Consider the following 25,703-nt stretch of genomic DNA (forward strand, 5'->3'; position numbering starts at 1 on the left):
TATCATCCTCCACTCACTATCACAAGGGTTAGTAACTACACAGACTCATTTCATATCATCCTCCACTCACTATCACAAGGGTTAGAAACTACACAGACTCATTTCATATCATCCTCCACTCACTATCACAAGGGTTAGTAACTACACAGACTCATTTCATATCATCCTCCACTCACTATCACAAGGGTTAGTAACTACACAGACTCATTTCATATCATCCTCCACTCACTATCACAAGGGTTAGAAACTACAGACTCAATTCATATCATCCTCCACTCACTATCACAAGGGTTAGTAACTACACTACTCATCAACTACTCATTTCATAGAACCCTAAAACACTGCCAGTTTGTCTACTTCACTTCTTCAGTCTACACTCTGATCACTCCAGATAGCCCAGTGTTTAAAACAAATGCTGGCAATACTGGTGTCAAACCATGCAAGTCTCAGTAGCATGAAATAAAAGTAACCTTTCAATTGAAACAGTTCTACTGCAACTTTTCATGCACAGCGGGAAGTTGGAATGAACACAAACTTAATTAGAAAAAACCTGTGCTTACTAAGAGAAACCGATTTCTCCTCCTCTTCATCTTTAATGTTGACATTCAGCTCCAGTGTTTGACTGCAGTCTTCCAGCTTCACTGATGCCATCTCTGGATCCTGCAGAGCAAACTGGGCTCCACTGTCACAATCAGGACCCAGTGACTGTAGGTTTGGACTCAGTGTGGAAGGAGAGAGGCAGACTGGGTTTGTCCTCACTGTTGATGTTACCGGCCTCAGACTTAAATCGGAGTCGGCCTGTAGTAATAAAGAGAAAAGGACACCAAAGTTATTGTCTTGGCAGTTCTGTCACATTCATATTCTCTAAAAATATTTTTTAACGTCAATTATGTAATTACAATAGATCAGGTAGCTAAGCATTGACAACAAACAAAACATTCTCATTAAACAAAGTACATACTTTAAATTACACAACACAAGTGCACGTAACCATAACATGCCATTTATAAAAAAGAACACGTCTCCTTTAAGCAGTACTTCAGTGTTTTTACTTAGTTACTTTACACCACTGCCAATTGTATTTCCCGTTCCACCATAGTAACAATTATAGATAAAGATTGAAACAACTGAATGTGTCTGAATATTAGTACACATGTAGAAACTGATGATCATTACATTCAGCTTCAAAACAGTTATGCGACCGTGAAATTGTCTCTCACTCATGCACCTGCACTGCTACCCTATTCAGAGACGCTAACTGCTTTAGTAACCTGCACTGCTACCCTATTCAGAGACACTAACTGCTTTAGTACACCTGCACTGCTACCCCATTCAGAGGCAACTGCTTTAGTACACCTGCACTGCTACCCTATTCAGAGACGCTAACTGCTTTAGTACAACTGCACTGCTACCCCATTCAGAGACGCTGCACTGCTACCCCATTCAGAGACGCTAACTGCATTAGTACACCTGCACTGCTACCCCATTCAGAGACGCTAACTGCTTTAGTACACCTGCACTGCTACCCCATTCAGAGACGCTAACTGCTTTAGTACACCTGCATTACCCCATTCAGAGACACTAACTGCTTTAGTACACCTGCACTGCTACCCCATTCAGAGACACTAACTGCTTTAGTACACCTGCACTTACCCTATTCAGAGACGCTACAGTACTGCACTGCTACCCCATTCAGAGACGCTAACTGCTTTAGTACACCTGCACTGCTACCCCATTCAGAGACACTAACTGCTTTAGTACACCTGCACTGCTACCCCATTCAGAGACGCTAACTGCTTTAGTACACCTGCACTGCTACCCCATTCAGAGACACTAACTGCTTTAGTACACCTGCACTGCTACCCCATTCAGAGACACTAACTGCTTTAGTACACCTGCACTGCTACCCCATTCAGAGACACTAACTGATTTAGTACACCTGCACTGCTACCCCATTCAGAGACGCTAACTGCTTTAGTACACCTGCACTGCTACCCCATTCAGAGACACTAACTGATTTAGTACACCTGCACTGCTACCCCATCCTATTCACTGCCAGATTCTACAGTGATGCTGTCTGGAAAGCTGCTAGGTAGAACGCCTTCCTTCAGAGCCATGGTCTGCGTTTCACCGAGCATCTCAGCCCGGAGGACATAGAAAGAAGGAACAAGTTGTGGCCAATGATCAAGAAAGCCCGAAGTGAGGGGAAGGCTGCTTACTTCGCCAGAGGGCGATGCTTCATCAACGGTTCAGAAATCCATATTCCTCCCTAAATTCTCACCAGAAGGAACAGGTTGATGGTTTCAGCCATGATATTCTCCTTTTCCTTATGTTGTTTACCTAACAAGCATCAGGTGACTATTTTTTTTAGGAATACTCAGGTACTTCAATTTATTAGTTTGTTCGTGTATCACCAGAATACCTATTTTGTTTACAAACTTACAAAGAAGATTGAAAGCTGAATTTATGTTTTATGTATACAGTAACTAAGATACTGTTTTAAAGAGCATACAGGTCTGCTCTGACTGTACTGGTTATTGTTCTATTTAATTATTAATACTTATTTCCCCAAAAATGTCTTAGGAACGTGTAAAGCATTTTTTATTAAATTATTTTATGATCAGTTTTCATATGCAATTAAAATAGTAGGTAACCTTTTATTTAAATTATTATTTTGCATTTTATTTCTCAGAATAGTTCTGAATTACACTAAAGTGGGTTTTTCGTCTCTCTTACTACAAGAACCCTTGGTTTGGTCTTGAACATAATTTTCAGTTGAGTGGAATTTCAAAACCGGATAATGTCTAGCTCAAAGGTTATGGAATAAGCTATTTTCACTTTAAATTGACTTAAAATGGTGCAGATCTCGGTTCCTTATTGTTTACGTTTACTGCTCCTACATCTTTGACTCATCCTACTACAGTTTATACCATTGTTGTTTTGTCTTTGTCTATAGTTTCTCTTAATGTTAGGGGGTTACGAAACAATGTGAATAATAAGGCCTTATTTTTATTAGTTAAACAATTTCGAACCGATTTTTGCTTTTTTTGAAGAGTCTCACTCAATTTCGGCTGATGCCAACTTCTGGAGGTCACAGTGGGGTAACGATATTTGGCTATCCCATGGATCTGAACGCTCCACTGGTGTCACTAAAATGAAAAATACCTTTGGTGGTAATATTCTACACTGTGACCCCTTTGGTCACTTTATTTGTCTTGTGATCAGTTACAATGTCATTACGCTCATTACTGTATTACGCTCATTACTGGAAACTTCTCCGGATACAACACCAAACATGAGAATGATCAGTTACAATGACATTACGCTCATTACTGTAAACTTCTACGGGTATAACACCAAACATGAGAATGATGAGTTACAATGACATTACGCTCATTACTGTAAACTATATAACACCAAACATGAGAATGATGAGTTGCTTGAATATCCCTTCATTGGTTATCTAAATTTCCCAATTCGTTATTATTGATAGGAGGGAACTTTAACATTACTATAGATAATTCAACTGATAGATGGCCCCCAGGTAGGCCAACCAATCAGAATTTGGGTTTAATACTTTTTATGGAAAAGTTTGATCTTACTGATATATGGAGAGAGGTTTCCGACCACAGATCATTCACTTGGAGTAACAAAACAGGTTCCAGACAATCCAGACTAGCTTTTTGGCTTATATCCAAATGTATTGATAGTGAGTGTGTTACTACAAATATTTGTACTCCTCCCCTCACAGACCATAGGGCCATTTACATTGATATCAAAATATTTACCCCTGATACTAACCTGGGTAGAGCATCCTACTGGAAGCTAAATAGCTCATTATTAAATAATGATATAGTCAAATTTGAGGTTTAAAGATCTGCTCTCACACTTTTGGGAAAGGGCTTGTGAAGAAAAATCTTATTGCAAGAACTGGGAGCTCTTTAAATTTGAGGTGTCCAAATGCCTTAGAAAATAAGGTAGTAATCTTGCTAAAACCAGAAGAGCTGAGAAGCAAAAGGTGATCATTAACTTCCTTTTCTCGGAGGTCCCCAGACGGACTCTCAGGGAGGAGAAGATGGAACTAATTGAGTACAAAATAAACTGGATAATATATATATATATATATATAAATATATATAAAATATATATAAAAAAAATATATATATATATATATATATAGAATATATAATATATATATATAGATATAAAATATATATAAAATACATATCATTAAATGCAGACAGATTGCGCACCGCCATTTTACCAGCACGTGGGACTTTTATATTTTTACACAAAGCCAATAACATCTCAAATACATTGAACGTGTATCATTCAAATGTAATTTAATAAAGAGTCAAAAAGAAAAATCGAGCAACGTGACGTTTATCACGTTTTTCACCCACTCGGTTTGACACATAAATAACACACACAACCTTTACCAAACGTGGTAATACCTTGACGGATGTGTTACCTAGCATGTTATGACGTGGTCTTTCTACATTAAAAAGTTGTTGCTATTACATACCTGTAATAATGGACCCAATAGTTATCGTCTTCACAGCACAGTTCTAGCGCTTCCTTTATCTGAAGAATGGAGCGCGCTTCCCAGAACTACTTCTTCCTCTGCTTTGGAGTTTAACAGCGGTTGGAATCGAATATGTAGCATTACCGCCCCCAACTGGACTATAAAATAAACCCATTACACTTTATGATACAAAATGGCCAACCGCAATGAAGCATACAGTATATCACTCAAATCAAATCAAATTGTATTTGTCACATGCTCCGAATACAACCTTACCGTGAAAGGCATACTTATAGACCTTTAACCAACAATGCAGTTCAAGAAATAGAGTTGAGAAAATATTTTCTAAATAAACTAAAGTATTATTATTTTTTAAAGAAACACAATAAGATTACATAACATTTAATGACTACTGACTTTTGATATATATACACTACTGTTAAAAAGTTTGGGGTCACTTAGAAATGTCCTTGTTTTTAAAAGAGAAGCGCATGTTTTGTCCATTAAAATAACAAAAAAATTATAGAAATACAGTGTAGACATTGTTAATGTTGGAAATGACTATTGTAGCTGGAAATGTCTGATTTTTAATGGAATATCTACATAGGCGAACAGAGGCCCATTATCAGCAACCATCACTCCTGTGTTCCAATGGAACATTGTGTTAGCTAATCCAAGTTTATCATTTTAAAAGGCTAATTGATCATTTTTCAATTATGTTAGCACAGCTGAAAACTGTTGTCCTGATTAAAGAAGCAATAAAACTGGACTTCTTTAGACTAGTTGAGTATTTGGAGCATGAGCATTTGTGGATTCAATTACAGGCTCAAATGGTCAGAAACAAATGACTTTCTTCTGAAACTCGTCAGTCTATTCTTGTTCTGAGAAATGAAGGCTATTCCATGCGAGAAATTGCCAAGAAACGGAAGATCTCGTACAACGCTGTGTACTACTCCCGTCACAGAACAGCGCAAACTGGCTCTAACCAGAATAGAAAGAGGAGTGTGAGGCCCCAGTGCACAAATGAGCAAGAGGACAAGTACATTAGAGGGCCTCAACATCAACAGTGAGGAGGCGACTCCGGGATGCTGGCCATCTAAGCAGAGTTCCTCTGTCCAGTGTCTGTGTTCTTTTGCCCATCTTTCATTTTTATTGGCCAGTCTGAGATATGGCTTTTTCTTTGCAACTCTGTCTAGAAGGCCAGCATCCCGGAGTCGCCTATCATATCGCCTATCATATATGCAATACAGTCATTGGCTTGCGGCCATACCAGCTGAAATAACTAGTGCTTGGATGGTACGCTGGGAATACCAGGTGCAGTAAGCTTTTTTGTCCAGCAGGGTGTACTCGTGTACTATTTAATCAGGGAGCAACCGTCTTTATGTATCACAGTTTCTCTCAATCGCCAACAAGCAAAACAGAGTCAGCAAGACACAACTTTTGCAAAACAGTAAATGCTTTTCAAAAATGTAGTCTTTTTAAAACATAAAAACATTAATTAAAAAATATATTATACAGTCAAAATTGCAAATACATTAATCAAAAGAAAATGACTGCCTGTAAAAAGCTGGAAGAACAACTATCAAAAGGTGCAGAAATATGGGCAATTACTCTCCTTTTATGCATATTTTACCAAACAATTTCAAACACAAAAAAAATGAAATAATAAAATAAGCACATTGTGCATGATTCATTCATGGTGTAAGTAAGGACTTGGTGGACAGTATGTTCTTTAGGTTAGGTTCTACTTTATGTATTTCTCTTCCTGGTGCTGGTAAGGGCACAGATGACAGACAGGTAGGATTCCCGTTGAAATGGTTTAATAACGCTGAAGATGTACAGGCACAGAACAGCACCGGGTACGTAGTATGGATGGGCTGAGGAACTTAGTGGTCTGGCAACTTGCCTCAAACAAAGTCTGTGTGTGTCTGCAAATAAAGAAATACACTAGTGAATAACTGAATACAATCTCCAATTCACATCTCTTATAAACAACATGCATGGCTAGAACATGACTATGGTGACGTAATGCTGTACAGGACCATACAGCTCAATACAACGTGACTGTGACTGCACTCATTTGAGATCAAAGGGGTGCCGCCGCACGTTTTCTACAAAGCACAGCACCATCATCTTCAGTACAGAGCTACGACAGCACAATGAACCTGAATACAATGTAATACCAATATATACCCATATGCACCATACCCGTATACAATTACAGGGCATATACTTCACTTCTCTCCAGCTGATCTTCTCTGAGCTGGAGATCACCCAGCATGCTCTGCACCACTTCACCGGTGGGCGGAGCTACAGCTCTGATAAGATTTACTAGCATTACTGATGTGATTAACTTCAAATACTTCCTAGCCTTTTGTACAGTCATTATTTTCAAAGAGATAGCGAACAGCAAGGAGCTACAACAAAAACACGACGCCACTCACCAGATGATCATTTGTAAACAAAGTTTAAAAGTTCATCTTGAAAAGGGTGATGCTAACAAGTTAGCAACAACATCCACCTTGAAGTTGATAACAGCTGCTGCAGCTGCCATTGTCACACTACTACCACAACACAAGCTAACTAAAGTTACTAGAGTTAATGTGGGAAAACTCTAAAATTCTGCTCTAATACATTTGAATAGCAGAGGCCGTCCAATTTCTGAAGGCACTGATTATTTTGTCCTGTCATCTCTAAACATCAGTGGGTGGATCTGATGGGTGTAACTTCTAATCACAGTGATTGAATAGCAGAGGATGTCTGATCAATTTCTGAGGCCTAGCCAATCAAGTATGGTGTAACATCAGTGGGTGGATCATGAAACATCAGTGGGTGGATGATGAGTGTAACACAGTGGGTGGATCAACAGTGATGGGTGTAACATCAGTGGGTGGATCAACAGTGATGGGTGTAACATCAGTGGGTGGATCAACAGTGATGAGTGTAACATCAGTGGGTGGATCAACAGTGATGGGTGTAACATCAGTGGGTGGATCAACAGTGATGGGTGTAACATCAGTGGGTGGATCAACAGTGATGGGTGTAACATCAGTGGGTGGATCAACAGTGATGAGTGTTACATCAGTGGGTGGATCACTCCATTATTGGTGTAACATCAGTGGGTGGATCAACAGTGATGGGTGTAACATCAGTGGGTGGATCAACAGTGATGGGTGTAACATCAGTGGGTGGATCATGATGGGTGTAACATCAGTGGGTGGATCAACAGTGATGAGTGTTACATCTGCAATTATTGTTTAGCCATAGCAGGTCAGCTAATGTTTAGGTTAAACTAACCGAGCAGGTTGGGATAATTAACGTAGCAGGTTAAGATAATTCACGTGGCCGGTTAAGATAATGAAGTTAAGGTTAGGAAAATGGTTAGGATAATTAACGTGGCAGGTTAGGATGATGAGGTTAAGGTTAGGAAAAGGGTCAGGGTTTTGCTTAGCTAAAATGCTACAGTCGTCAAACAATCAACTGGTTGTTCAACAATCATATCAGCCACACAAAACGGTCTTGAGTGGCAACAAATCTTCTCAATTCGCTAATTCACTTTCCATACACTCACTTCTGTTGATCCTCCCACTTCTGTCAACAGGCCCACTTTCAGACACACTCTATTTTTGCTGTTACCCATGACTCTAGCCAATGGCTGGCTGAGCTAGCTAGATTTTTCTACCCAGAGACCACCAAAGAATATCCTGATTGGATATGCTTTTCTCTTAATAACCCTTCTCTTTCCAAAAACAACTGAAGAGATGAAATCAGAAAATGATTACAATTATTGTAAAGTCGAAATATAAATTAAAACGATCGTAATTAAAATGACATTTTATTTTAAAAAATGTATATACATTTTTTATCAAGCCATTAGCCTTCTCTGAAGGCCCTCATGGTTCCCCACTGCTTGGATCTAGATGATATCATCCTGACAGAAAATCTAGACTAGGGCAAGTCAGACTATTTTAAACCATATCTGAAAAAAACGAATTTAGTTACTACAGTTTAAAAGTGAAATTTATTCTAGGATTAGGCTTAATCTATGTCCACAGAGCTGCAGGATAGAGTTTACTAGATGAATGAAGTGACGATCCATTCAGACCAGCCTTACTGATTGAACTTTCATAACTATATTAGTGCAGTCGGAAGTTCTTCATGGATGTGTAAGGTCAGAATTCAACACAGCAATAGACGGGGTCATTATTTATGTAGGTTTAATTTATGAATAGCATATAGAACCTGATTTCCCAATGTTCTCCTCCTCTTCTTCATCTTTAATTTTGACATTCAGCTCCAGTGTTTGACTGCAGTCTTCCAGCTTCACTGATGTCATCTCTGGATCCTGCAGTGCAAACTGGGCTCCACTGTCACAATCAGGACCCAGTGACTGTAGGACCCTAACCCTGACTGCAGGAATTTGCACCAGAGCTGTTACCAGATAATTTAAATGTTAATTTCTTTACCACAAGCCTCCTCCAAGTTGTTTTAGAGAATTTGGCAGTATGCCCAAAGCGTCTCAATTGCAGACCACCTGTATGGGTGTTGTGTGGGGAGCGGTTTGCTGATGTCAATGTTGTCAACAAAGCACTCCATGGTAGCATAGCGTTAGGGTATGGCGGATAACGAACACAATTGCATTTTATCATGGTAATTTGAATGCACAGAGATACCATAACAAGATCCCGAGGCCCATTGTCCTGCCAATCATCTGCCACAATGCTGAAGGACCTGTACACAATTCCTGGAACCTGCAAATGTCCCAATTTTTCCATGCCTGCATACTCACGAGACATGTCACCCATTGAGCCTGTTTGGGGTGGTCTGGATCGACGTGTACCACAGCTTGTTCCAGTTCCCGCTAATATATAGGAACTTCGCACAGCAATTGAAGAGGAGTCCCAGCTAGCAATGAGGAATCGACCCAGAAGCGGCCCTCTTCCAGGGACCGGTGTTGTGCCAAAAATCTGGCAGTGTGGAGATTTTCGGTACAATACAGTCATCGAACTACCAGCTGGAGTAACGCAGTAACCCAGTGTCTAAGACACTCTACTTCACTGTAGTAACCCAGTGTCTTAGACCGCTGCGCCAATCGGGACAGTCCATCCGAAAAGTTTTTAATGCTTATCAATTGCCTTGCACAAAGTATCAAAATACTAAAAATACAACTTAAACAGGACTCTTAAATAATTTAATTTAAATTGTTTCTGTGATCAAAAAATACTATGATAAAATATGGACAAATAAAATAATAATGAAGTGTAAATTACATAAAGCAGCCCGTGTAATCATCTGGCAGATAGTAGCCCCAGTCGGTCTGAGACCCAAGCAATACATTTGGGCCCGATAACTCGGTAATACTGCCTAAGGCGGCCCAGACTCGGGCCACATGACGTCGGCCGAGTCTGACTCAGCAGGAATCGGCACAGATCCACTGTGCTAGCTGGGATGGGACAACATTCTACAGGCCACAATCAACTCTATGCAAAATAGATGTGTCCCGGAGGAGGCAGCGACCCCTTCTCATGTGATGGGGTTGGGTCATCCCAAGGATCCCGGAATGCACGGACGGTGTTAGTGGGGGAACAGGAAGTTCCGGACAGAAGCGCACCATTATTCAGTGTAAAGAAAGCGCCAGAACGCTGCAGTCAAGAAGATAACATTCTTGTCCTTTTCTATTTATTACTACAGGTATTTAATAGCACGTTTAAACATTCTAATATTGAAAGAACATGTCGTACCATTTTAGGTAATACATCCGTTAAGGTATTATCGCGTTGGGTAAATTGTTATTTTTGTGTCAAGCCGAGTGAAGAACGTGATAATGTTAACTATTTTACAAGTTACATAGTTAGAGCCTTTGGTGTTTGTCTGAGTGGATGTACACCGTTTCTCAATGTAATTTCACGAAGAATATATTTACTTGAGATGTCTGAATTCGTTTTATAATTTATTAGTTTTGTGTAAAATTCACGAACTGGTAAAATGGCGGCGCCACTCGGTTTGCGTCAACAGACTTCAGTCCAGGCAGTGTGGATGCAGCAGAGAGAGACCGTTTCACGGTTGCTCTACTGTTTTAAAGCTTAATGTAATGATTATCAGTTTTCTACATGTGTACTAATATTCAGACTATTTAAGTTATCGCCGTCTATACATATTACTATGGTGTGAACGGAAATACTATTGTTTTTTGATTGAAATAACCCAGTGAAGACAAGGTTATTCAGGAAAATAGTACATAGTGCTGCCTAAAACATACTGCAACCTTGTACGAAATGGTTTTTGAGTCATTTATGCATTTATGTGAATTCAGGAAATCTACCGTAGATTAAGTGCGCTTAATTGTGTAGCCTGATTTAAAGCGTAAACCTTGTCTAATGTAAAGGAATTAATCTGTTGTTGTCCATGCTGAGCTACCAGATCTATTGAAATGAGATCAGTGCGTGACTTGGACAGGAGTTGAGTGCCGGCACCTCTAATGTATATTGTTTGAGCTCATGTTCCTCTTGTATAATATTAGCTCAACAGTATTGTGGTACTCCTGCACCTAGATTTAAATTATATTTTTTGAGAGTAAAGAAAGTGCCAGAACTGAGAAGACAATAACTTCGTCCGTTTTCTCTTTATTACAACTGGCCGACTCAGGTTAAGTCTGAGGCTGGTAACATCAACATTGAAGACAAACCCAGCCTGCCTCTCTCCTTCCACACTGAGTCCAAACCTACAATCACTGGGTCCTGATTGTGACAGACGAGCCCAGTTTGCACTGCAGGATCCAGAGATGGCATCAGTGAAGCTGGAAGACTGCAGTCCAACAATGGAGCTGAATATTGACATTAAAGATGAAGAAGAGGAGGAGAAGATTGGGGGATCTGTTAGTCATGGTAAGAGCAGGTTCTGTCTATCCAAATTTGTTTACTGGCATAGAGCAGTGGGGTGGAGACACTTGCAGAAGTTGGCCTTTTATGGTAAGAGCAGGTTCCATCTAACTATGTTTGTTGTTCATTACAACTTCCCACAGTGCATGAAAAGTTGCAGTATATATGTTTCAATGAGAAGGTAGATGTTATTTCATGCTACTGACATGTGCCTGGTTTGACACCTGTCTGGAGTGATCAGAGAGTAGACTAAAGAAGTGAAGTAGATAAACTGGCAGTCTTTTAAAGTTCTATGAAATGTGTCTGTGTAGTTTCTAACCCTTGTAATAGTGAGTGGAGGATGAAAAAGATATGAATACATACCCAACCAGCCTACTGATATGAATACATATGTTACCAGACTACTGATATGAATACATACAGTACATTCGCAATGTATTTAGACCCCATAACTTTTCCCACATTTTTTAATTTACAACTTTTTTCTAAAATTGATTAAATAAATGTTTCTCATCAATCTACACACAATATCCCATAATGACAAAGCAAAAAAAAGGTTAAGAATTGTTTTCACATTTATAAAATATTTAAAACAGAAATTACTTATTTACTTAAGTATTCAGACTCTTTGCTAGGAGATTTGACATTGAGCTCAGGTGCATCTTGTTTCCATTGATCATCCTTGAGATGTTTCTACAACTTGATTGTTGTCAAACTGTTGATTGGACATTATATAGACAGGTGTGTGCCTTTCTAAATCATGTCCCACATTTCAAGTCATGAGGTCGAAGGAATTGTCCATAAAGCTCCATGAAAGGAGAATTTCACAAGCTGGTAAAATGGCGGCGCCCACTCGATCTGCAGTAACAGACTTCAGTGCAGGCAGTGAGCTTGCAGCAGAGAGACAATTTTACAGTTGCACTACTGTTTTGAAACCAAATGTAATAATAAATGTTTATCGGCAACTATTTCAGTCTATGTCAAGCACTGAATTAGATAAAAAATATAATATATTCTTAGAGAATGAAGAAAGTTCCAGAACTTAAGACAACAATGTTTGTGTCCGTTTCTCTTATACCACTTTCCGACTCAGGAATGAGGCCAGTAACATCAACAGTGAGGACAATCCCAGCCTGCCTCTCTCCTTCCACACTGAGTCCAAACCTACAGTCACTGGGTCCTGATAATGACAGTGGAGGCCAGTTTTCACTGCAGGATCCAGAGATGGCATCAGTGAAGCTGGAAGACTGCAGTCAAACACTGGAGCTAAATGTCAACATTAAAGATGAAGAGGAGGAGGAAAAGATTGGGAAATCTGTTTCTCATGGTAAGAGCAGGTTCTATCTAAGTTTGTTGTTCGTTCCAACTTCCCACTGTGCATGATAAATTGCAGTAGAATGAGTGTGTAGTTACTAATAACCTGATGTTGAGTTTATGATACACCTCATAATTTTCATGACTTATGATATACTTTAATAGTTTTTTATTCCCCTTTTGTATTGCACAGCCTTCTTACATGAATACGTACAGGTAGCCTAGTGGTTAGAGAGTTGGCCAGTCAATTAAAGGCTGCTAGTTCGAATCCCAGAGCTGACTAGATAAAAATTGGTCGTTCTGCCCCTGAGCAAAGCAGTTAACCCACTGTTCCCTCGGCGCCGGAGATGTGGATGTCGATTATGGCAGCCCCCCTCACCTCTCTGATTCAGAGGTTGGGTTAAATGCGGAAGACACATTTCAGTTGAAAGACACATTTCAGTTGTACAACTGACTAGGTATCCCCTCTCCCATTCAGGAAGTATTTAGACCCCTTGACTTCTTCCACGTTTTGTTACTTTACAGCCTTATTCTAAGATTATATTTTTATATCAAATTTAACACTCATCAATCTACACACAATACCCCATAATGACAAAGCAAACAGGTTTTTAGAAATGTTTTCACATTTTATGCTTAAAAAACCCCAAACTGAAATACCTTATTTACATAAGTATTCAGACCTTTTGCTATGAGACACGACATTAAGCTCAGGTGCATCTTGTTTCCGTTAGATATGTTTCTACAACTTGATTGTTGTCAACCTGTGGTAAATTCAATTGATTGGACATGATTTGGGAAAGCACACACCTGTTTATATAAGGTCCCACAGTTGACAGTGCATGTCGGAGTAAAAACCATATTTTTATTTACACTGACTGCCTAACGATGCTGGTTCAATTGTGCGTCGCCCTATGGGACTCCTGATCACGGCCAGTTGAGATACAGCCTGGAATCAAACCAGTGTCTGTAGTGATGCCTCAAGCGCTGCGATGCAGTGCCTTCGACTGTTGCGCCACTCATTTGTTACCATGGGTTCATAATTTGCTGAGCTCGAGCTAATTTCTGGTGTGATTTTGAATATCAAAATATGTGAAACCTGGTTCTGTATTCACAAATAGATGCTGTACAGCTGAATTCAGTATCTTGTTTGTTTAGGAAAAGGATGGAAGATTTGGTTTGATTATCTTTAAACCCCAAAAATGGACAAGTTATTAATTAAATTGGAGAGGGACAAGTTCTTTAATTCTGTTAGGAATAAGAGGGTATCATCAGCATACAGATCCACTCAATGTTCAAATCTGTTTTAATTCCACTAATTGACGGTTGGGCCCTTACTGCAATGGCAAACGGTTCTATAGCTAAAATAAAGAGTCCTGGGCTGTCTGGACATCCTTGTCTCGTGCCCCGAAAAATCTTAAAATGTTGTGAAACTAAGTTGTTAGTGGCAACATCTGTAGTGGGGTCGGTATATCATCTCTTAATCCGTTTTACAGAAGTAGTTCCCAAATCTCTTAAGAACTTGAAACAACACCACTCAACTCTATGGAATGCCTTTTCTGCATCAAGTGAGAGTATGGCAGTATCAGGGGACCCTTCACATGTGCACTATGTTTAGTACTCTCCCCACATTGTGAAAACCTTGGTTTTTCACGAAGCCATTTTGGTCTTTGTGTATTAGATATGGGAACACTCTATCCAATCTCCTGGCTAAGGCTTTAGCACTAATTCTTGAGTCGGATTTCAGAAGAGAAATTGGTCTAACTTTCACATTTTGTTGTGTATTAATCCAGCTTCAGAATGAGAGTAAAACACTCCTTAGAGAGGAGGGGAAGCAACCTTGCTGAACGGATTCAGCACACACTGCATTGGGAAATTATTCAGACCCCTAGGCTTTTTCCACATTTTGTTACATTACAGCCTTATTATAATATATTAAACTGTTTCTGTCCCCCACCAATCTACACACACCTCATGTTTCAGCATGACAATGCACAGCCCCATGTCACAAGGATCTGTACACAATTGAAAATGCGGAACATGTCCCAATTCCTCCATGGCCTGCGTACTCACCAGTCATGTCACCCTTTGGGCATGTTTGGGATTGTCTGTGTACGACAGCTTGTTCCAGTTCCCGCCAATATCCGGGAATTTCGCTCACAGCCATTGAAGAGGAGTGGGACAACATTCCACAGGCCACAATCAACAGCCTGAATAACTCTATATAAAGGAGACGTGTCCCAGAAGAGGCAGCAGCAGCTACCCACTTCTCCAGCGCTTCATTAGTAAATTGGGAGGTGCCGGAACCAGAAGTGATCCTGAGATGGGGGGTGACCTGGGGGGCGTCTGAGGTACCAGAACATATTAAATAAAATACCTTTATAATAAAGCATTGCATGCATTGTCATGGCTTTAGTGTACTGGCATAGAGCAGTGGTGTGGAGCTGCTTGCAGAAGTTGCACACACGAAGTACATTTATTGTAGCCTGGAGTCCTGGAAAAATGTGGCCTTTTGTAAACAGATTTCATGCATTTCTACATCATTTTATATGACTGGGGACTTTTGCAGAATATTTTTCAATACCTCACAGATGACCAAAATGACAGGCTACTTTGACACTGAGATCAATAAAAACAACCTTGTCTCTAATCCATCAATAGTCTAGGCCAGGTGTGAGGAGAAACACATTGTACAATATGAGGAGGAAGTTATAGTCCTAAACAAGCTTGTCTCTAATCCATCAATAGTCTAGGCCAGGTGTGAGGAGAAACACATTGTACAATATGAGGAGGAAGTTATAGTCCTAAACAAGCTTGTCTCTAATCCATCAATAGTCTAGGCCAGGTGTGAGGAGAAACACATTGTACAATATGAGGAGGAAGTTATAGTCCTAAACAACCGTGTCTCTAATCCATCAATAGTCTAGGCCAGGTGTGAGGAGAAACACATTGTACAATATGAGGAGGAAGTTATAGTCCTAAACAAGCTTGTCTCTAATCCATCAATAGTCTAGGCCAGGTGTGAGGAGAAACACATTGTACAATATGAGGAGGAAGTTATAGTCCTAAACAAGCTTGTCTCTAATCCATCAATAGTCTAGGCCAGGTGTGAGGAGAAACACATTGTACAATATGAGGAGGAAGTTATAGTCCTAAACAACCTTGTCTCTAATCCATCAATAGTCTAGGCCAGGTGTGAGGAGAAACACATTGTACAATATGAGGAGGAAGTTATAGTCCTAAACAACCTTGTCTCTAATCCATCAATAGTCTAGGCCAGGTGTGAGGAGAAACACATTGTACAATATGAGGAGGAAGTTATAGTCCTAAACAACCTTGTCTCTAATCCATCAATAGTCTAGGCCAGGTGTGAGGAGAAACACATTGTACAATATGAGGAGGAAGTTATAGTCCTAAACAAGCTTGTCTCTAATCCATCAATAGTCTAGGCCAGGTGTGAGGAGAAACACATTGTACAATATGAGGAGGAAGTTATAGTCCTAAACAACCTTGTCTCTAATCCATCAATAGTCTAGGCCAGGTGTGAGGAGAAACACATTGTACAATATGAGGAGGAAGTTATAGTCCTAAACAAGCTTGTCTCTAATCCATCAATAGTCTAGGCCAGGTGTGAGGAGAAACACATTGTACAATATGAGGAGGAAGTTATAGTCCTAAACAAGCTTGTCTCTAATCCATCAATAGTCTAGGCCAGGTGTGAGGAGAAACACATTGTACAATATGAGGAGGAAGTTATAGTCCTAAACAAGCTTGTCTCTAATCCATCAATAGTCTAGGCCAGGTGTGAGGAGAAACACATTGTACAATATGAGGAGGAAGTTATAGTCCTAAACAAGCTTGTCTCTAATCCATCAATAGTCTAGGCCAGGTGTGAGGAGAAACACATTGTACAATATGAGGAGGAAGTTATAGTCCTAAACAACCTTGTCTCTAATCCATCAATAGTCTAGGCCAGGTGTGAGGAGAAACACATTGTACAATATGAGGAGGAAGTTATAGTCCTAAACAACCTTGTCTCTAATCCATCAATAGTCTAGGCCAGGTGTGAGGAGAAACACATTGTACAATATGAGGAGGAAGTTATAGTCCTAAACAACCTTGTCTCTAATCCATCAATAGTCTAGGCCAGGTGTGAGGAGAAACACATTGTACAATATGAGGAGGAAGTTATAGTCCTAAACAACCTTGTCTCTAATCCATCAATAGTCTAGGCCAGGTGTGAGGAGAAACACATTGTACAATATGAGGAGGAAGTTATAGTCCTAAACAACCTTGTCTCTAATCCATCAATAGTCTAGGCCAGGTGTGAGGAGAAACACATTGTACAATATGAGGAGGAAGTTATAGTCCTAAACAACCTTGTCTCTAATCCATCAATAGTCTAGGCCAGGTGTGAGGAGAAACACATTGTACAATATGAGGAGGAAGTTATAGTCCTAAACAACCTTGTCTCTAATCCATCAATAGTCTAGGCCAGGTGTGAGGAGAAACACATTGTACAATATGAGGAGGAAGTTATAGTCCTAAACAAGCTTGTCTCTAATCCATCAATAGTCTAGGCCAGGTGTGAGGAGAAACACATTGTACAATATGAGGAGGAAGTTATAGTCCTAAACAACCTTGTCTCTAATCCATCAATAGTCTAGGCCAGGTGTGAGGAGAAACACATTGTACAATATGAGGAGGAAGTTATAGTCCTAAACAAGCTTGTCTCTAATCCATCAATAGTCTAGGCCAGGTGTGAGGAGAAACACATTGTACAATATGAGGAGGAAGTTATAGTCCTAAACAACCTTGTCTCTAATCCATCAATAGTCTAGGCCAGGTGTGAGGAGAAACACATTGTACAATATGAGGAGGAAGTTATAGTCCTAAACAACCTTGTCTCTAATCCATCAATAGTCTAGGCCAGGTGTGAGGAGAAACACATTGTACAATATGAGGAGGAAGTTATAGTCCTAAACAAGCTTGTCTCTAATCCATCAATAGTCTAGGCCAGGTGTGAGGAGAAACACATTGTACAATATGAGGAGGAAGTTATAGTCCTAAACAAGCTTGTCTCTAATCCATCAATAGTCTAGGCCAGGTGTGAGGAGAAACACATACGGAAATATCACATTTACATAAGTATTCCGACAAGCTTTCCAGTTTCACTGACTCACCCAATGATGTTCAGCTCACTCACTGGCTAAAAACTCATCTCTCTCTTGCTTTACTTTTTAAAACAATGCTGTTCGCAGTAGTCATGCCTTGTGATTTGGCTACACACAATCCACAGCTAGGATATTTAAAAAAAAAAAATAGCATTGTAGCCTATTTAGACCAAAGCGTGGCCAATGTTGCACAAACCATAAACCTGGGACGGCCCAACATTAATACATTCTTAGAATATCAGGCACGTTTTCACTTTGTTTTTTAGGGGGCTGATAATTACAGAGGAATCCAAATGTAATTACTCTGGTTTTATTAGGATGTTTACATTGCAAACAGTGGAAATCATTTTTCATGCCACGAGGTAGGTTACCTGATCCTGTCAAACGGGTTCCTGGGACGAAAGACTACAAAACTGAGAGGTGCGGTTGGATCCGGCTCAAATGAAGCACCACCCTTCTCATATGATGGGGTAGGGCCATCCTAAGGATCCCTGAATGCATGGACGGTTGCAACAAAGATTTATTTATAACTAAACCAAGATAGACCAATGTCGGTCGTTTCCAATGGGAACAGATGAGTCATAGTGGGCAGTGCCAAGCCCGAGCTCCTATTGGCGCATTCTAGCACAAATCCTGCATATTTCTGTTAGGGAATGACTCTGTGAAGAACTTGTGTGCAATAACTCAATTCGCCTCGGCATTCCTTCTAAATAACGTGATTATTTAAAACTTTTGCAAAGGGTAAATTATACAATCTTAGTCCACTCTGTTCACAACAAATTTTAGTTTTGGGAACAGAACTGTATTAAGATCAGGTGTTTCATCGATTAGAACATTTGCAGAATGTCGGCCAAAATCCATCTTCTCCCACTGCCGGCCAGTGGGCTTCCTTTCACTACCCTATTGTTTTATCTGAGGTTGCACTGTGGTAGTGGGGGAACAGGAAGTTCCAGGCAGCCACACACCATTCTTCAGAATAAAGAAAGCCCCAGATCAGTGCAGTCAAGAAGATAACCTTTTGTGTCCGTTTCTATTTATTACTACAGGTATGTAAAGGCGTGTATAAACTTTCTAATATCAAAACAACATATTATATCATGCTAGGTAACATCCGTTAAGGTATTATCACGTTTGGTAATGGTTTGTTACTTTTGTGTCAAACCAAGTGAACGTGAAACTGTTTCAAGTCACACAGCTAGAAACAAGGTTTGTCTGAATGGATGTACATAACTTCTTCAAGGTAATTTAATAAAAAATCTATTTGAGATTTCTGAGTTTGGTTAGCAAGTTATTGGTTTTGTGTGAAATTCACAAGCTGGTAACATGGTGGCGCCCATTCTATCTGCGTCAGCAGACTTCAGTGCTGGTGCAGAGACAATTTCACGATCGCACTACAGTTTTGAAGCTGAATGCAATGATTATTATGTGTCGTAGTATTCAGACACTTTCAGTTTCTATATTTATCTGTCATTTATAGTGTGAACGGGAAATACGATTGTTTTTTTAATGTGAAGACAGTTATTCAGGAAAATATTACATAATACTGCTTAAAACAAACTGCAACCTTGTACTAAATGGTTTTTGAGTCATTTACGTATTTGGGAAATCTACTATAGGTTAAGTTCATTTACGTTGTGTAGACTAATTTTAAAGTGTGTACTTTGTCCAATTTGAATGAATTAATGTTTTGTTACCTACTTCCTCTTTTGAAATGAGATGGACAGTAGATTGGACAGGATCTGATTACCGCCACCTCAAATTTCTAGTGTTTGAGCTCATGTTCCCCTTATACAATATTAGCTCAACAGTATTGTAGAGCTGCTGCACCTAAATATAAACAGTACCGGCACCTATTTCAGTCCAAGTCAAGCACTGAATTAGATAATTGAACCAAAAGAAATATAATATATATTTTTGAGAGTAAAGAAAGTGCCTGAACTGTCAAGACAACAACTTTTTGGTCTGTTTCTAATTGTTACTACAGGACGACTAGAATTAAGTCTGAAGCCGGTAACATCCACAGTGAAGACAACCCCAGCCTGCCTCTCTCCTTCCACACTGAGTAGAAACCTACAGTCACTGGGTCCTGATTGTGACAGTGGAGCCCAGTTTGCACTGCAGGATCCAGAGATGGCATCAGTGAAGCTGGAAGACTGCAGTCAAACACTGGAACTGAATGTCAACATTAAAGATGAAGAAGAGGAGGAGAAGATTGGGGAATCTGTTTCTCATGGTAAGAACAGGTTCTATCTAAGTTTGTTGTTTATTCCCACGTCTCACTGTGCAGGAAAAGTTGCTTTAGAACTGTTTCAATGAGAAGGTAGATGTTATTTCATCCTACTGAGACTTGCATAGTTTGACACCAGTTTTGTCAGCATTAGTTTTATTAACTGGGCTGTCTGGAGTGATCAGAGTGTAGACTAAAGAATTGAAGTAGACAAACTGCCAGTGTTTTAAAGTTCTATGAAATTAGTCTGTGTAGTTACTAACCCTTGTGATAGTGAGTGGAGGATGACACGCCCCTTTTTAGCTTTCAAGTCTTACCCCCTTTTAGAATAGTTTAATTCCCCTTTTGTTTTGTACAGACTACTGATATGAATGATGTCACCCGGTACAGACAGAAGAGGACTAGTAACCCCTCTGGGCCTGGTTCCTCTCTACCTTTCTTTTGCTTTCAAGGGAGTTTTTGCTTGCTCTTTGGGGATTTTAGGCTGGGTTTCTGTAAAGCACGTTGACATCTGCTGATAATATCGATTTGATTGACATGTATATCACACCAACTGACTGGTTCTTCTGATGTTGTTCACACAGGAGACCAGGTTGAGACATTCTCTACATCCAGAGAGAAACAGCAGGAAGATCACAGAGCTAAGAGGTCTCACCCCTGCCCACACTGTGAAGAGATTTTCCCAATTCTATCAAAGCTAAAAATACACCTAAAAATACACACAGGAGAGAATCCGTATTCCTGTACTGACTGTGGGAAGAGATTCACAACAACAGGGAATCTGACAGTTCATCGGAGAGTGCACACTGGAGAGAAGCCTTACTCCTGCCCTGACTGTGGAAAGATTTTCTCTCGACTGGGCCACTTAAAAAGACATGAACATATACATACAGGAGTGAAGCCTTACTCCTGCTCTGACTGTGTTAAATGCTACACAACATCAGCTGAGCTAAAACTTCATCAGAGAGTGCACACTGGAGAGAAGCCTTACTCCTGCTCTGACTGTGGAAAGAGTTTCTCTCGACAGGGTTTTTAAAAGCACATGAACTTATTCATACAGGAGTGAAGCCTTATTCCTGCTCTGACTGTGGGAAGATATTCTCTCAACTGGGCAACTTAAAAACACATGAACGTATACATACAGGAGTGAAACCTTACGCCTGCTCTGACTGTGTCAAATGCTTCACAACATCAACTGAGCTAAAAGTCCATCAGAGAACACACACAGGCGAGAAGCCTTACTCCTGCTCTGACTGTGGAAAGAGTATCTCTCTACTGTGCAACTTAAAAACACATGAACGTATACATACAGGAATGAAGCCTTACTCCTGCTCTGACTGTGTAAAATGCTTCACAACATCAGCTGAGCTAAAGGTTCATCAGAGAACACACACAGGTGAGAAGCCTTACTCTTGCTCTGACTGTGGAAAGAGTTTCTCTCAAATGTGCCACTTAAAAAGACACCAAGGTAAACATAAAGGAGAGAAGCCTTACCACTGATCTGACTGTAGAAAATTATTTTAAAAAGCTGAGCTAAAAGGTCATCATAGAACAGACACAGGAGAGAAGCCTTACTTCTGCTCTTATTTTGGCACGAGTAAAAGTATAAAGGTATTTGGTTGTAAATATACCTTAGTATCAAAAGTTATCTTGATAAGTGCATGTCCTGCTAATCATAAAAAAATGAAGTTGAGTACTTGTGTGTCAGGGAAAGTGTATGGAGTTAAAAGTATTATTTACTCTAGGAATTTAGTGAAATAAAACTAAAAGTTGCCAAAAATATAAATAGTAAAGTAAAGAACCCCAAAACTACTTAAGTAAAAAATTATTTAAAGAACTATAAGTACTTTACACCACTGCATGCATCCACGCATTAGGAATGTGTTTCAAATATTTTGTACTAGGGATGCACCGATATGACATTTTTGGCCAATATTTTCCTTGCCAACAAACTACACCGATATTTAAAATGTTTGTGGCCTTTTAAGCATTCTAATACAGTTAAATAGTTCAAACACGGACGCAGCGTGTCACTACAGTCCCTGGTTTGAATCACATCCGGACGTGATTGAGAGTCCCATAGGGCTGCGCACAATTGGCCCAGCCTCGTCCGGGGTTTGTCGTTATTGTAAATAAGAATTTGTTTTTAACTAATTTGCCTAGTTAAGTAAAAGTTACAAACCACGCCGACCAAAAAGTTATTTTGTTGGCATTTACATATGTCCCCATTACCAGTAAAACATCATCAAAACCGATTTCTTTCACTTGCTGTGCTGTTTCGTTGTTCAGTCCTTTCATTCTCAACCAGGATTTCATCATACATGTCAAGCAGTGAAGTTTCGGCTCTGTCTGTCCGTAGCCTCCCTTCCTCATGTGCTCTTTCACTGTGTCCGTTTCCATCTTGTCCAGCTGTTTATGTAACATGTCACATAAACCCTGTTCTTGTCTGCATCGAAGTAGCGGTCCTTGTACCGAGCATCGAGTATGATGGCAACACAGTAAAGAGACTCGGAGAGAATGCCATCGAATCGCTTGTTCACAGCATCGAGTACTTTTGTAAGTTAACTGCCGAAACAGACAGTGGGGTTTTGTTGAGCAGGGGTTTCAATGCCATGAAAGAGGGTATCACGTCAGCTGCAGGCGCAGTTGATTAGCTTATTTCTCGAGACAGTTGTTGGATTGGCGCTAGGAGTGTGTTCATTTTTTCAAGTTTCAAACACCTTGGAAATGGCAGCAGCGGTATGAGAACTAGCACATTCTTGAACATGCAATACAGCTTTCCTCAGTGCGAAATCCTCATTGACACAGTAAAGAGGCTCAGAGAGAATGCCATCAAATCGCTTGTTCACAGCATCAAGTACTTTTGTAAGTTAACCCCACGGTCTGTGTCGGGCAGTTCTGTTGAGCAGGGGTTTCAATGCCATGACAGAGGGTATCATTTCTGCTGCAGTTGCAATAGGGCTTTCCTCAGTACGAAATCCTCATCGACCCACTGTGCTGTCAGACTCAGTATTCTCACGGGGCTGACATCGCTGGTCCAAATATCAGTTGTGAAGCTAATAGCAGTGACACCCATAGATGTGCGTTTTAACAATTCTGTGTAACTCCGGTAGGTCACCATATGAAAAATACTGTGTTCTGGGGATTGACCAGTCGGCGAAAGCCAACGTCATCCACGACAGCGGACGGTTGATTGTCAAGGGCAATGAATGTCATCTCGGCGTTAATGGATTTCGCCTTTGAGTTGTCTCGCTGAAATGTTCTTACACATTTCAAATGACTGCTTGACTTGAACTTGTTTAGTTGTTAGAAGTGGGCACTTAGTATTTTTCTGCTTTTTTTCTGTTTAGGGCTGTATTTTTCGTGGCGTCATCTATCCACGTTATATAGGTATGCATGTCAGCTTTAACATCGGTTTTGCACATCGGTGTTAAATTAAACATTGGGCCGATGCTATCCGTGTATATCATATAAAGATGGTGTAATGATCAGTTTTTAGCATTAGTTTGGGTGGATTATTTTATTACTTAACAACTTTTGTTTAATGATAAACCAGCTATGAATCAACTACTTTTGTTTATTAAATTGTATTTTAATACTATATTCATTATTGTAGTCATTGATGATGAATGTATTTGAATAACTGTGTTGAAGTTAATTGTTCTGGCGGCAGGTAGCCTAGCGGTTAAGAGTGTTGGGCCGGTAACTGAAAGGTCACTGGTTTGAATCCCGAGCCGATTAGATGAAAAATCTGTCATTGTGCCCTTGAGCAAAGCAATTAACACTTATTTGTCCTGTATGTCTCTCTGGATAAGAACATCTGCTAAATGACAAGAATGTAATTAAAAATTATGTTTGTACATGAATTTATGCTGGGCAACCTCTTTTCTCTTGTGTATAATTTAATTAAATAAACTGTTTGAAGTGAAATACTCTATATACAGTTGAAGTCAGAAGTTTACATACACCTTAGCCAAATGCATTTAAACTCAGTTTTTCACAATTCCTGATATTTAGTCCAAGTAAAAAAAAAAACCTGTCTTTAGGTTAGTTAGGATCTCCACTTTATTTTAAGTAAAATGTCAGAATAATAGTGATTTATTTCAGCTTTTATTTCTTTCATCACATTCCCAGTGGGTCAGAAGTTTACATACACTCAATTAGTATTTGGTAGCATTGACTTTAAATTGTTTAACTTGGGTCAAATGTTTCAGGGAGTCTTCCACAAGCTTCCCACAATAAGTTGGGTGAATTTTGACACGTTCCTCCTGACAGAGCTGGTGTAACTGAGTCAGGTTTGTAGGTCTCCTTGCTTGCACACGCTTTTTAAGTTCTGCCCAAAAATGTTCTATGGGATTGAGATCAGGGCTTTGTGATAGCCACTCCAATACCTTGACTTTGTTGTCCTTAAGCCATTTTGCCACAAGTATGCTTGGGGTCATTGTCCATTTGGAAGACTCATTTACGACCAAGCTTTAACTTTCTGACTGATGTCTTGATGTTGCTTCAATATATCCACATAATTTTCCATCATCATGTCATCTATTTTGTGAAGTTCACCAGTCCCTACTTCAGCAAAGCACCCACACAACATGATGCTGCCACCGCCGTGCTTCATGGTTGGGATGGTGTTCTTTGGCTTTCAAGCCTCCCCCTTTTTCCTCCAAACATAACGATGGTCCTTATGGCCAAACAGTTCTATTTTTGTTTCATCAGACCAGAGAACATTTCTCAGAGAAGTACTATATTTGTCCCCAAGTGCAGTTGCAAACTGTAGTCTGGCTTTTTTTATGGCGGTTTTGGAGCAGCGGTTTTGGAGCAGTGGCTTCTTCGTTCTTTCTCCCTTGCTGAGCGGCCTTTCAGGTTATGTCGATATGGGACTCATTTTACTGTGGATATAGATACTTTTGTACCTGTTTCCTCCAGCATCTTCACACAGTCCTTTGCTGTTGTTGTGGGATTGATTTGCACTTTTCACACCAAAGTACATTCATCTTTAGGAGACAGAACGCGTCTTCTTCCTGAGCGGTATGGCGGCTGCGTGGTCCCGTGGTGTTTATACTTGCATACTATGGTTTGTACAGATGAACGTGGATGAGCTATTTTGATTTTCACATGATGTCAAGCAAAGAGGCACTGAGTTTGAAGGTAGGCCTTAAAATACATCCACAGTTACACCTCCAATTGATTCAAATGATGTCAATTAGCCTTTCAGAAGCTTCTAAAGCCGTGACAATTTTCTCAAATTTTCCAAGCTGTTGAAAGGCACATTCAATTTAGTGTCTGCTAAATGACTTAAATGTAAATGTATGTGAACTTTTACCCACTGGAGTTGTGATACAGTGAAATAATCTGTAAACAATTATTGGAAAAATGACTTGTCATGCACAAAGTAGATGTCCTAACCAACATGCCAAAACTATATTAACAAGAAATTTGTGGAGTGGTTGAAAAATGAGTTTTAATGACTTCAACCTAAGTGTATGTAAACTTACGACTTCAACTGTATATCTCCCTCACTAACTTTAAGCATCAGCTGTCAGAGCAGCTTACCGATCACTGCACCTGTACACAGCCCATCTGTA

At 39.9% G+C, this 25,703-nt stretch overlaps 1 protein-coding gene across 1 annotated transcript in view; it reads left to right on the plus strand.

Moving 5' to 3' along the window:
- Window positions 1-10,108: 10,108 nt before the first annotated feature.
- Window positions 10,109-25,703, plus strand: part of LOC135536804 (zinc finger protein 585B-like) — a 110,355-nt gene continuing 94,760 nt past the window's right edge. The window contains exons 1-4 of the mRNA XM_064963030.1: window positions 10,109-10,216; window positions 11,171-11,409; window positions 12,497-12,730; window positions 19,876-20,124. Of these exons, the coding sequence (XP_064819102.1) occupies window positions 11,307-11,409; window positions 12,497-12,730; window positions 19,876-20,124 (586 nt within the window). The 5' untranslated portion in view covers window positions 10,109-10,216; window positions 11,171-11,306. The remainder of the gene's footprint in view (window positions 10,217-11,170; window positions 11,410-12,496; window positions 12,731-19,875; window positions 20,125-25,703) is intronic.

The sequence above is a fragment of the Oncorhynchus masou genome, unplaced genomic scaffold, assembly GCF_036934945.1.
Source record: "Oncorhynchus masou masou isolate Uvic2021 unplaced genomic scaffold, UVic_Omas_1.1 unplaced_scaffold_666, whole genome shotgun sequence".
Lineage (NCBI taxonomy): Eukaryota > Metazoa > Chordata > Actinopteri > Salmoniformes > Salmonidae > Oncorhynchus > Oncorhynchus masou.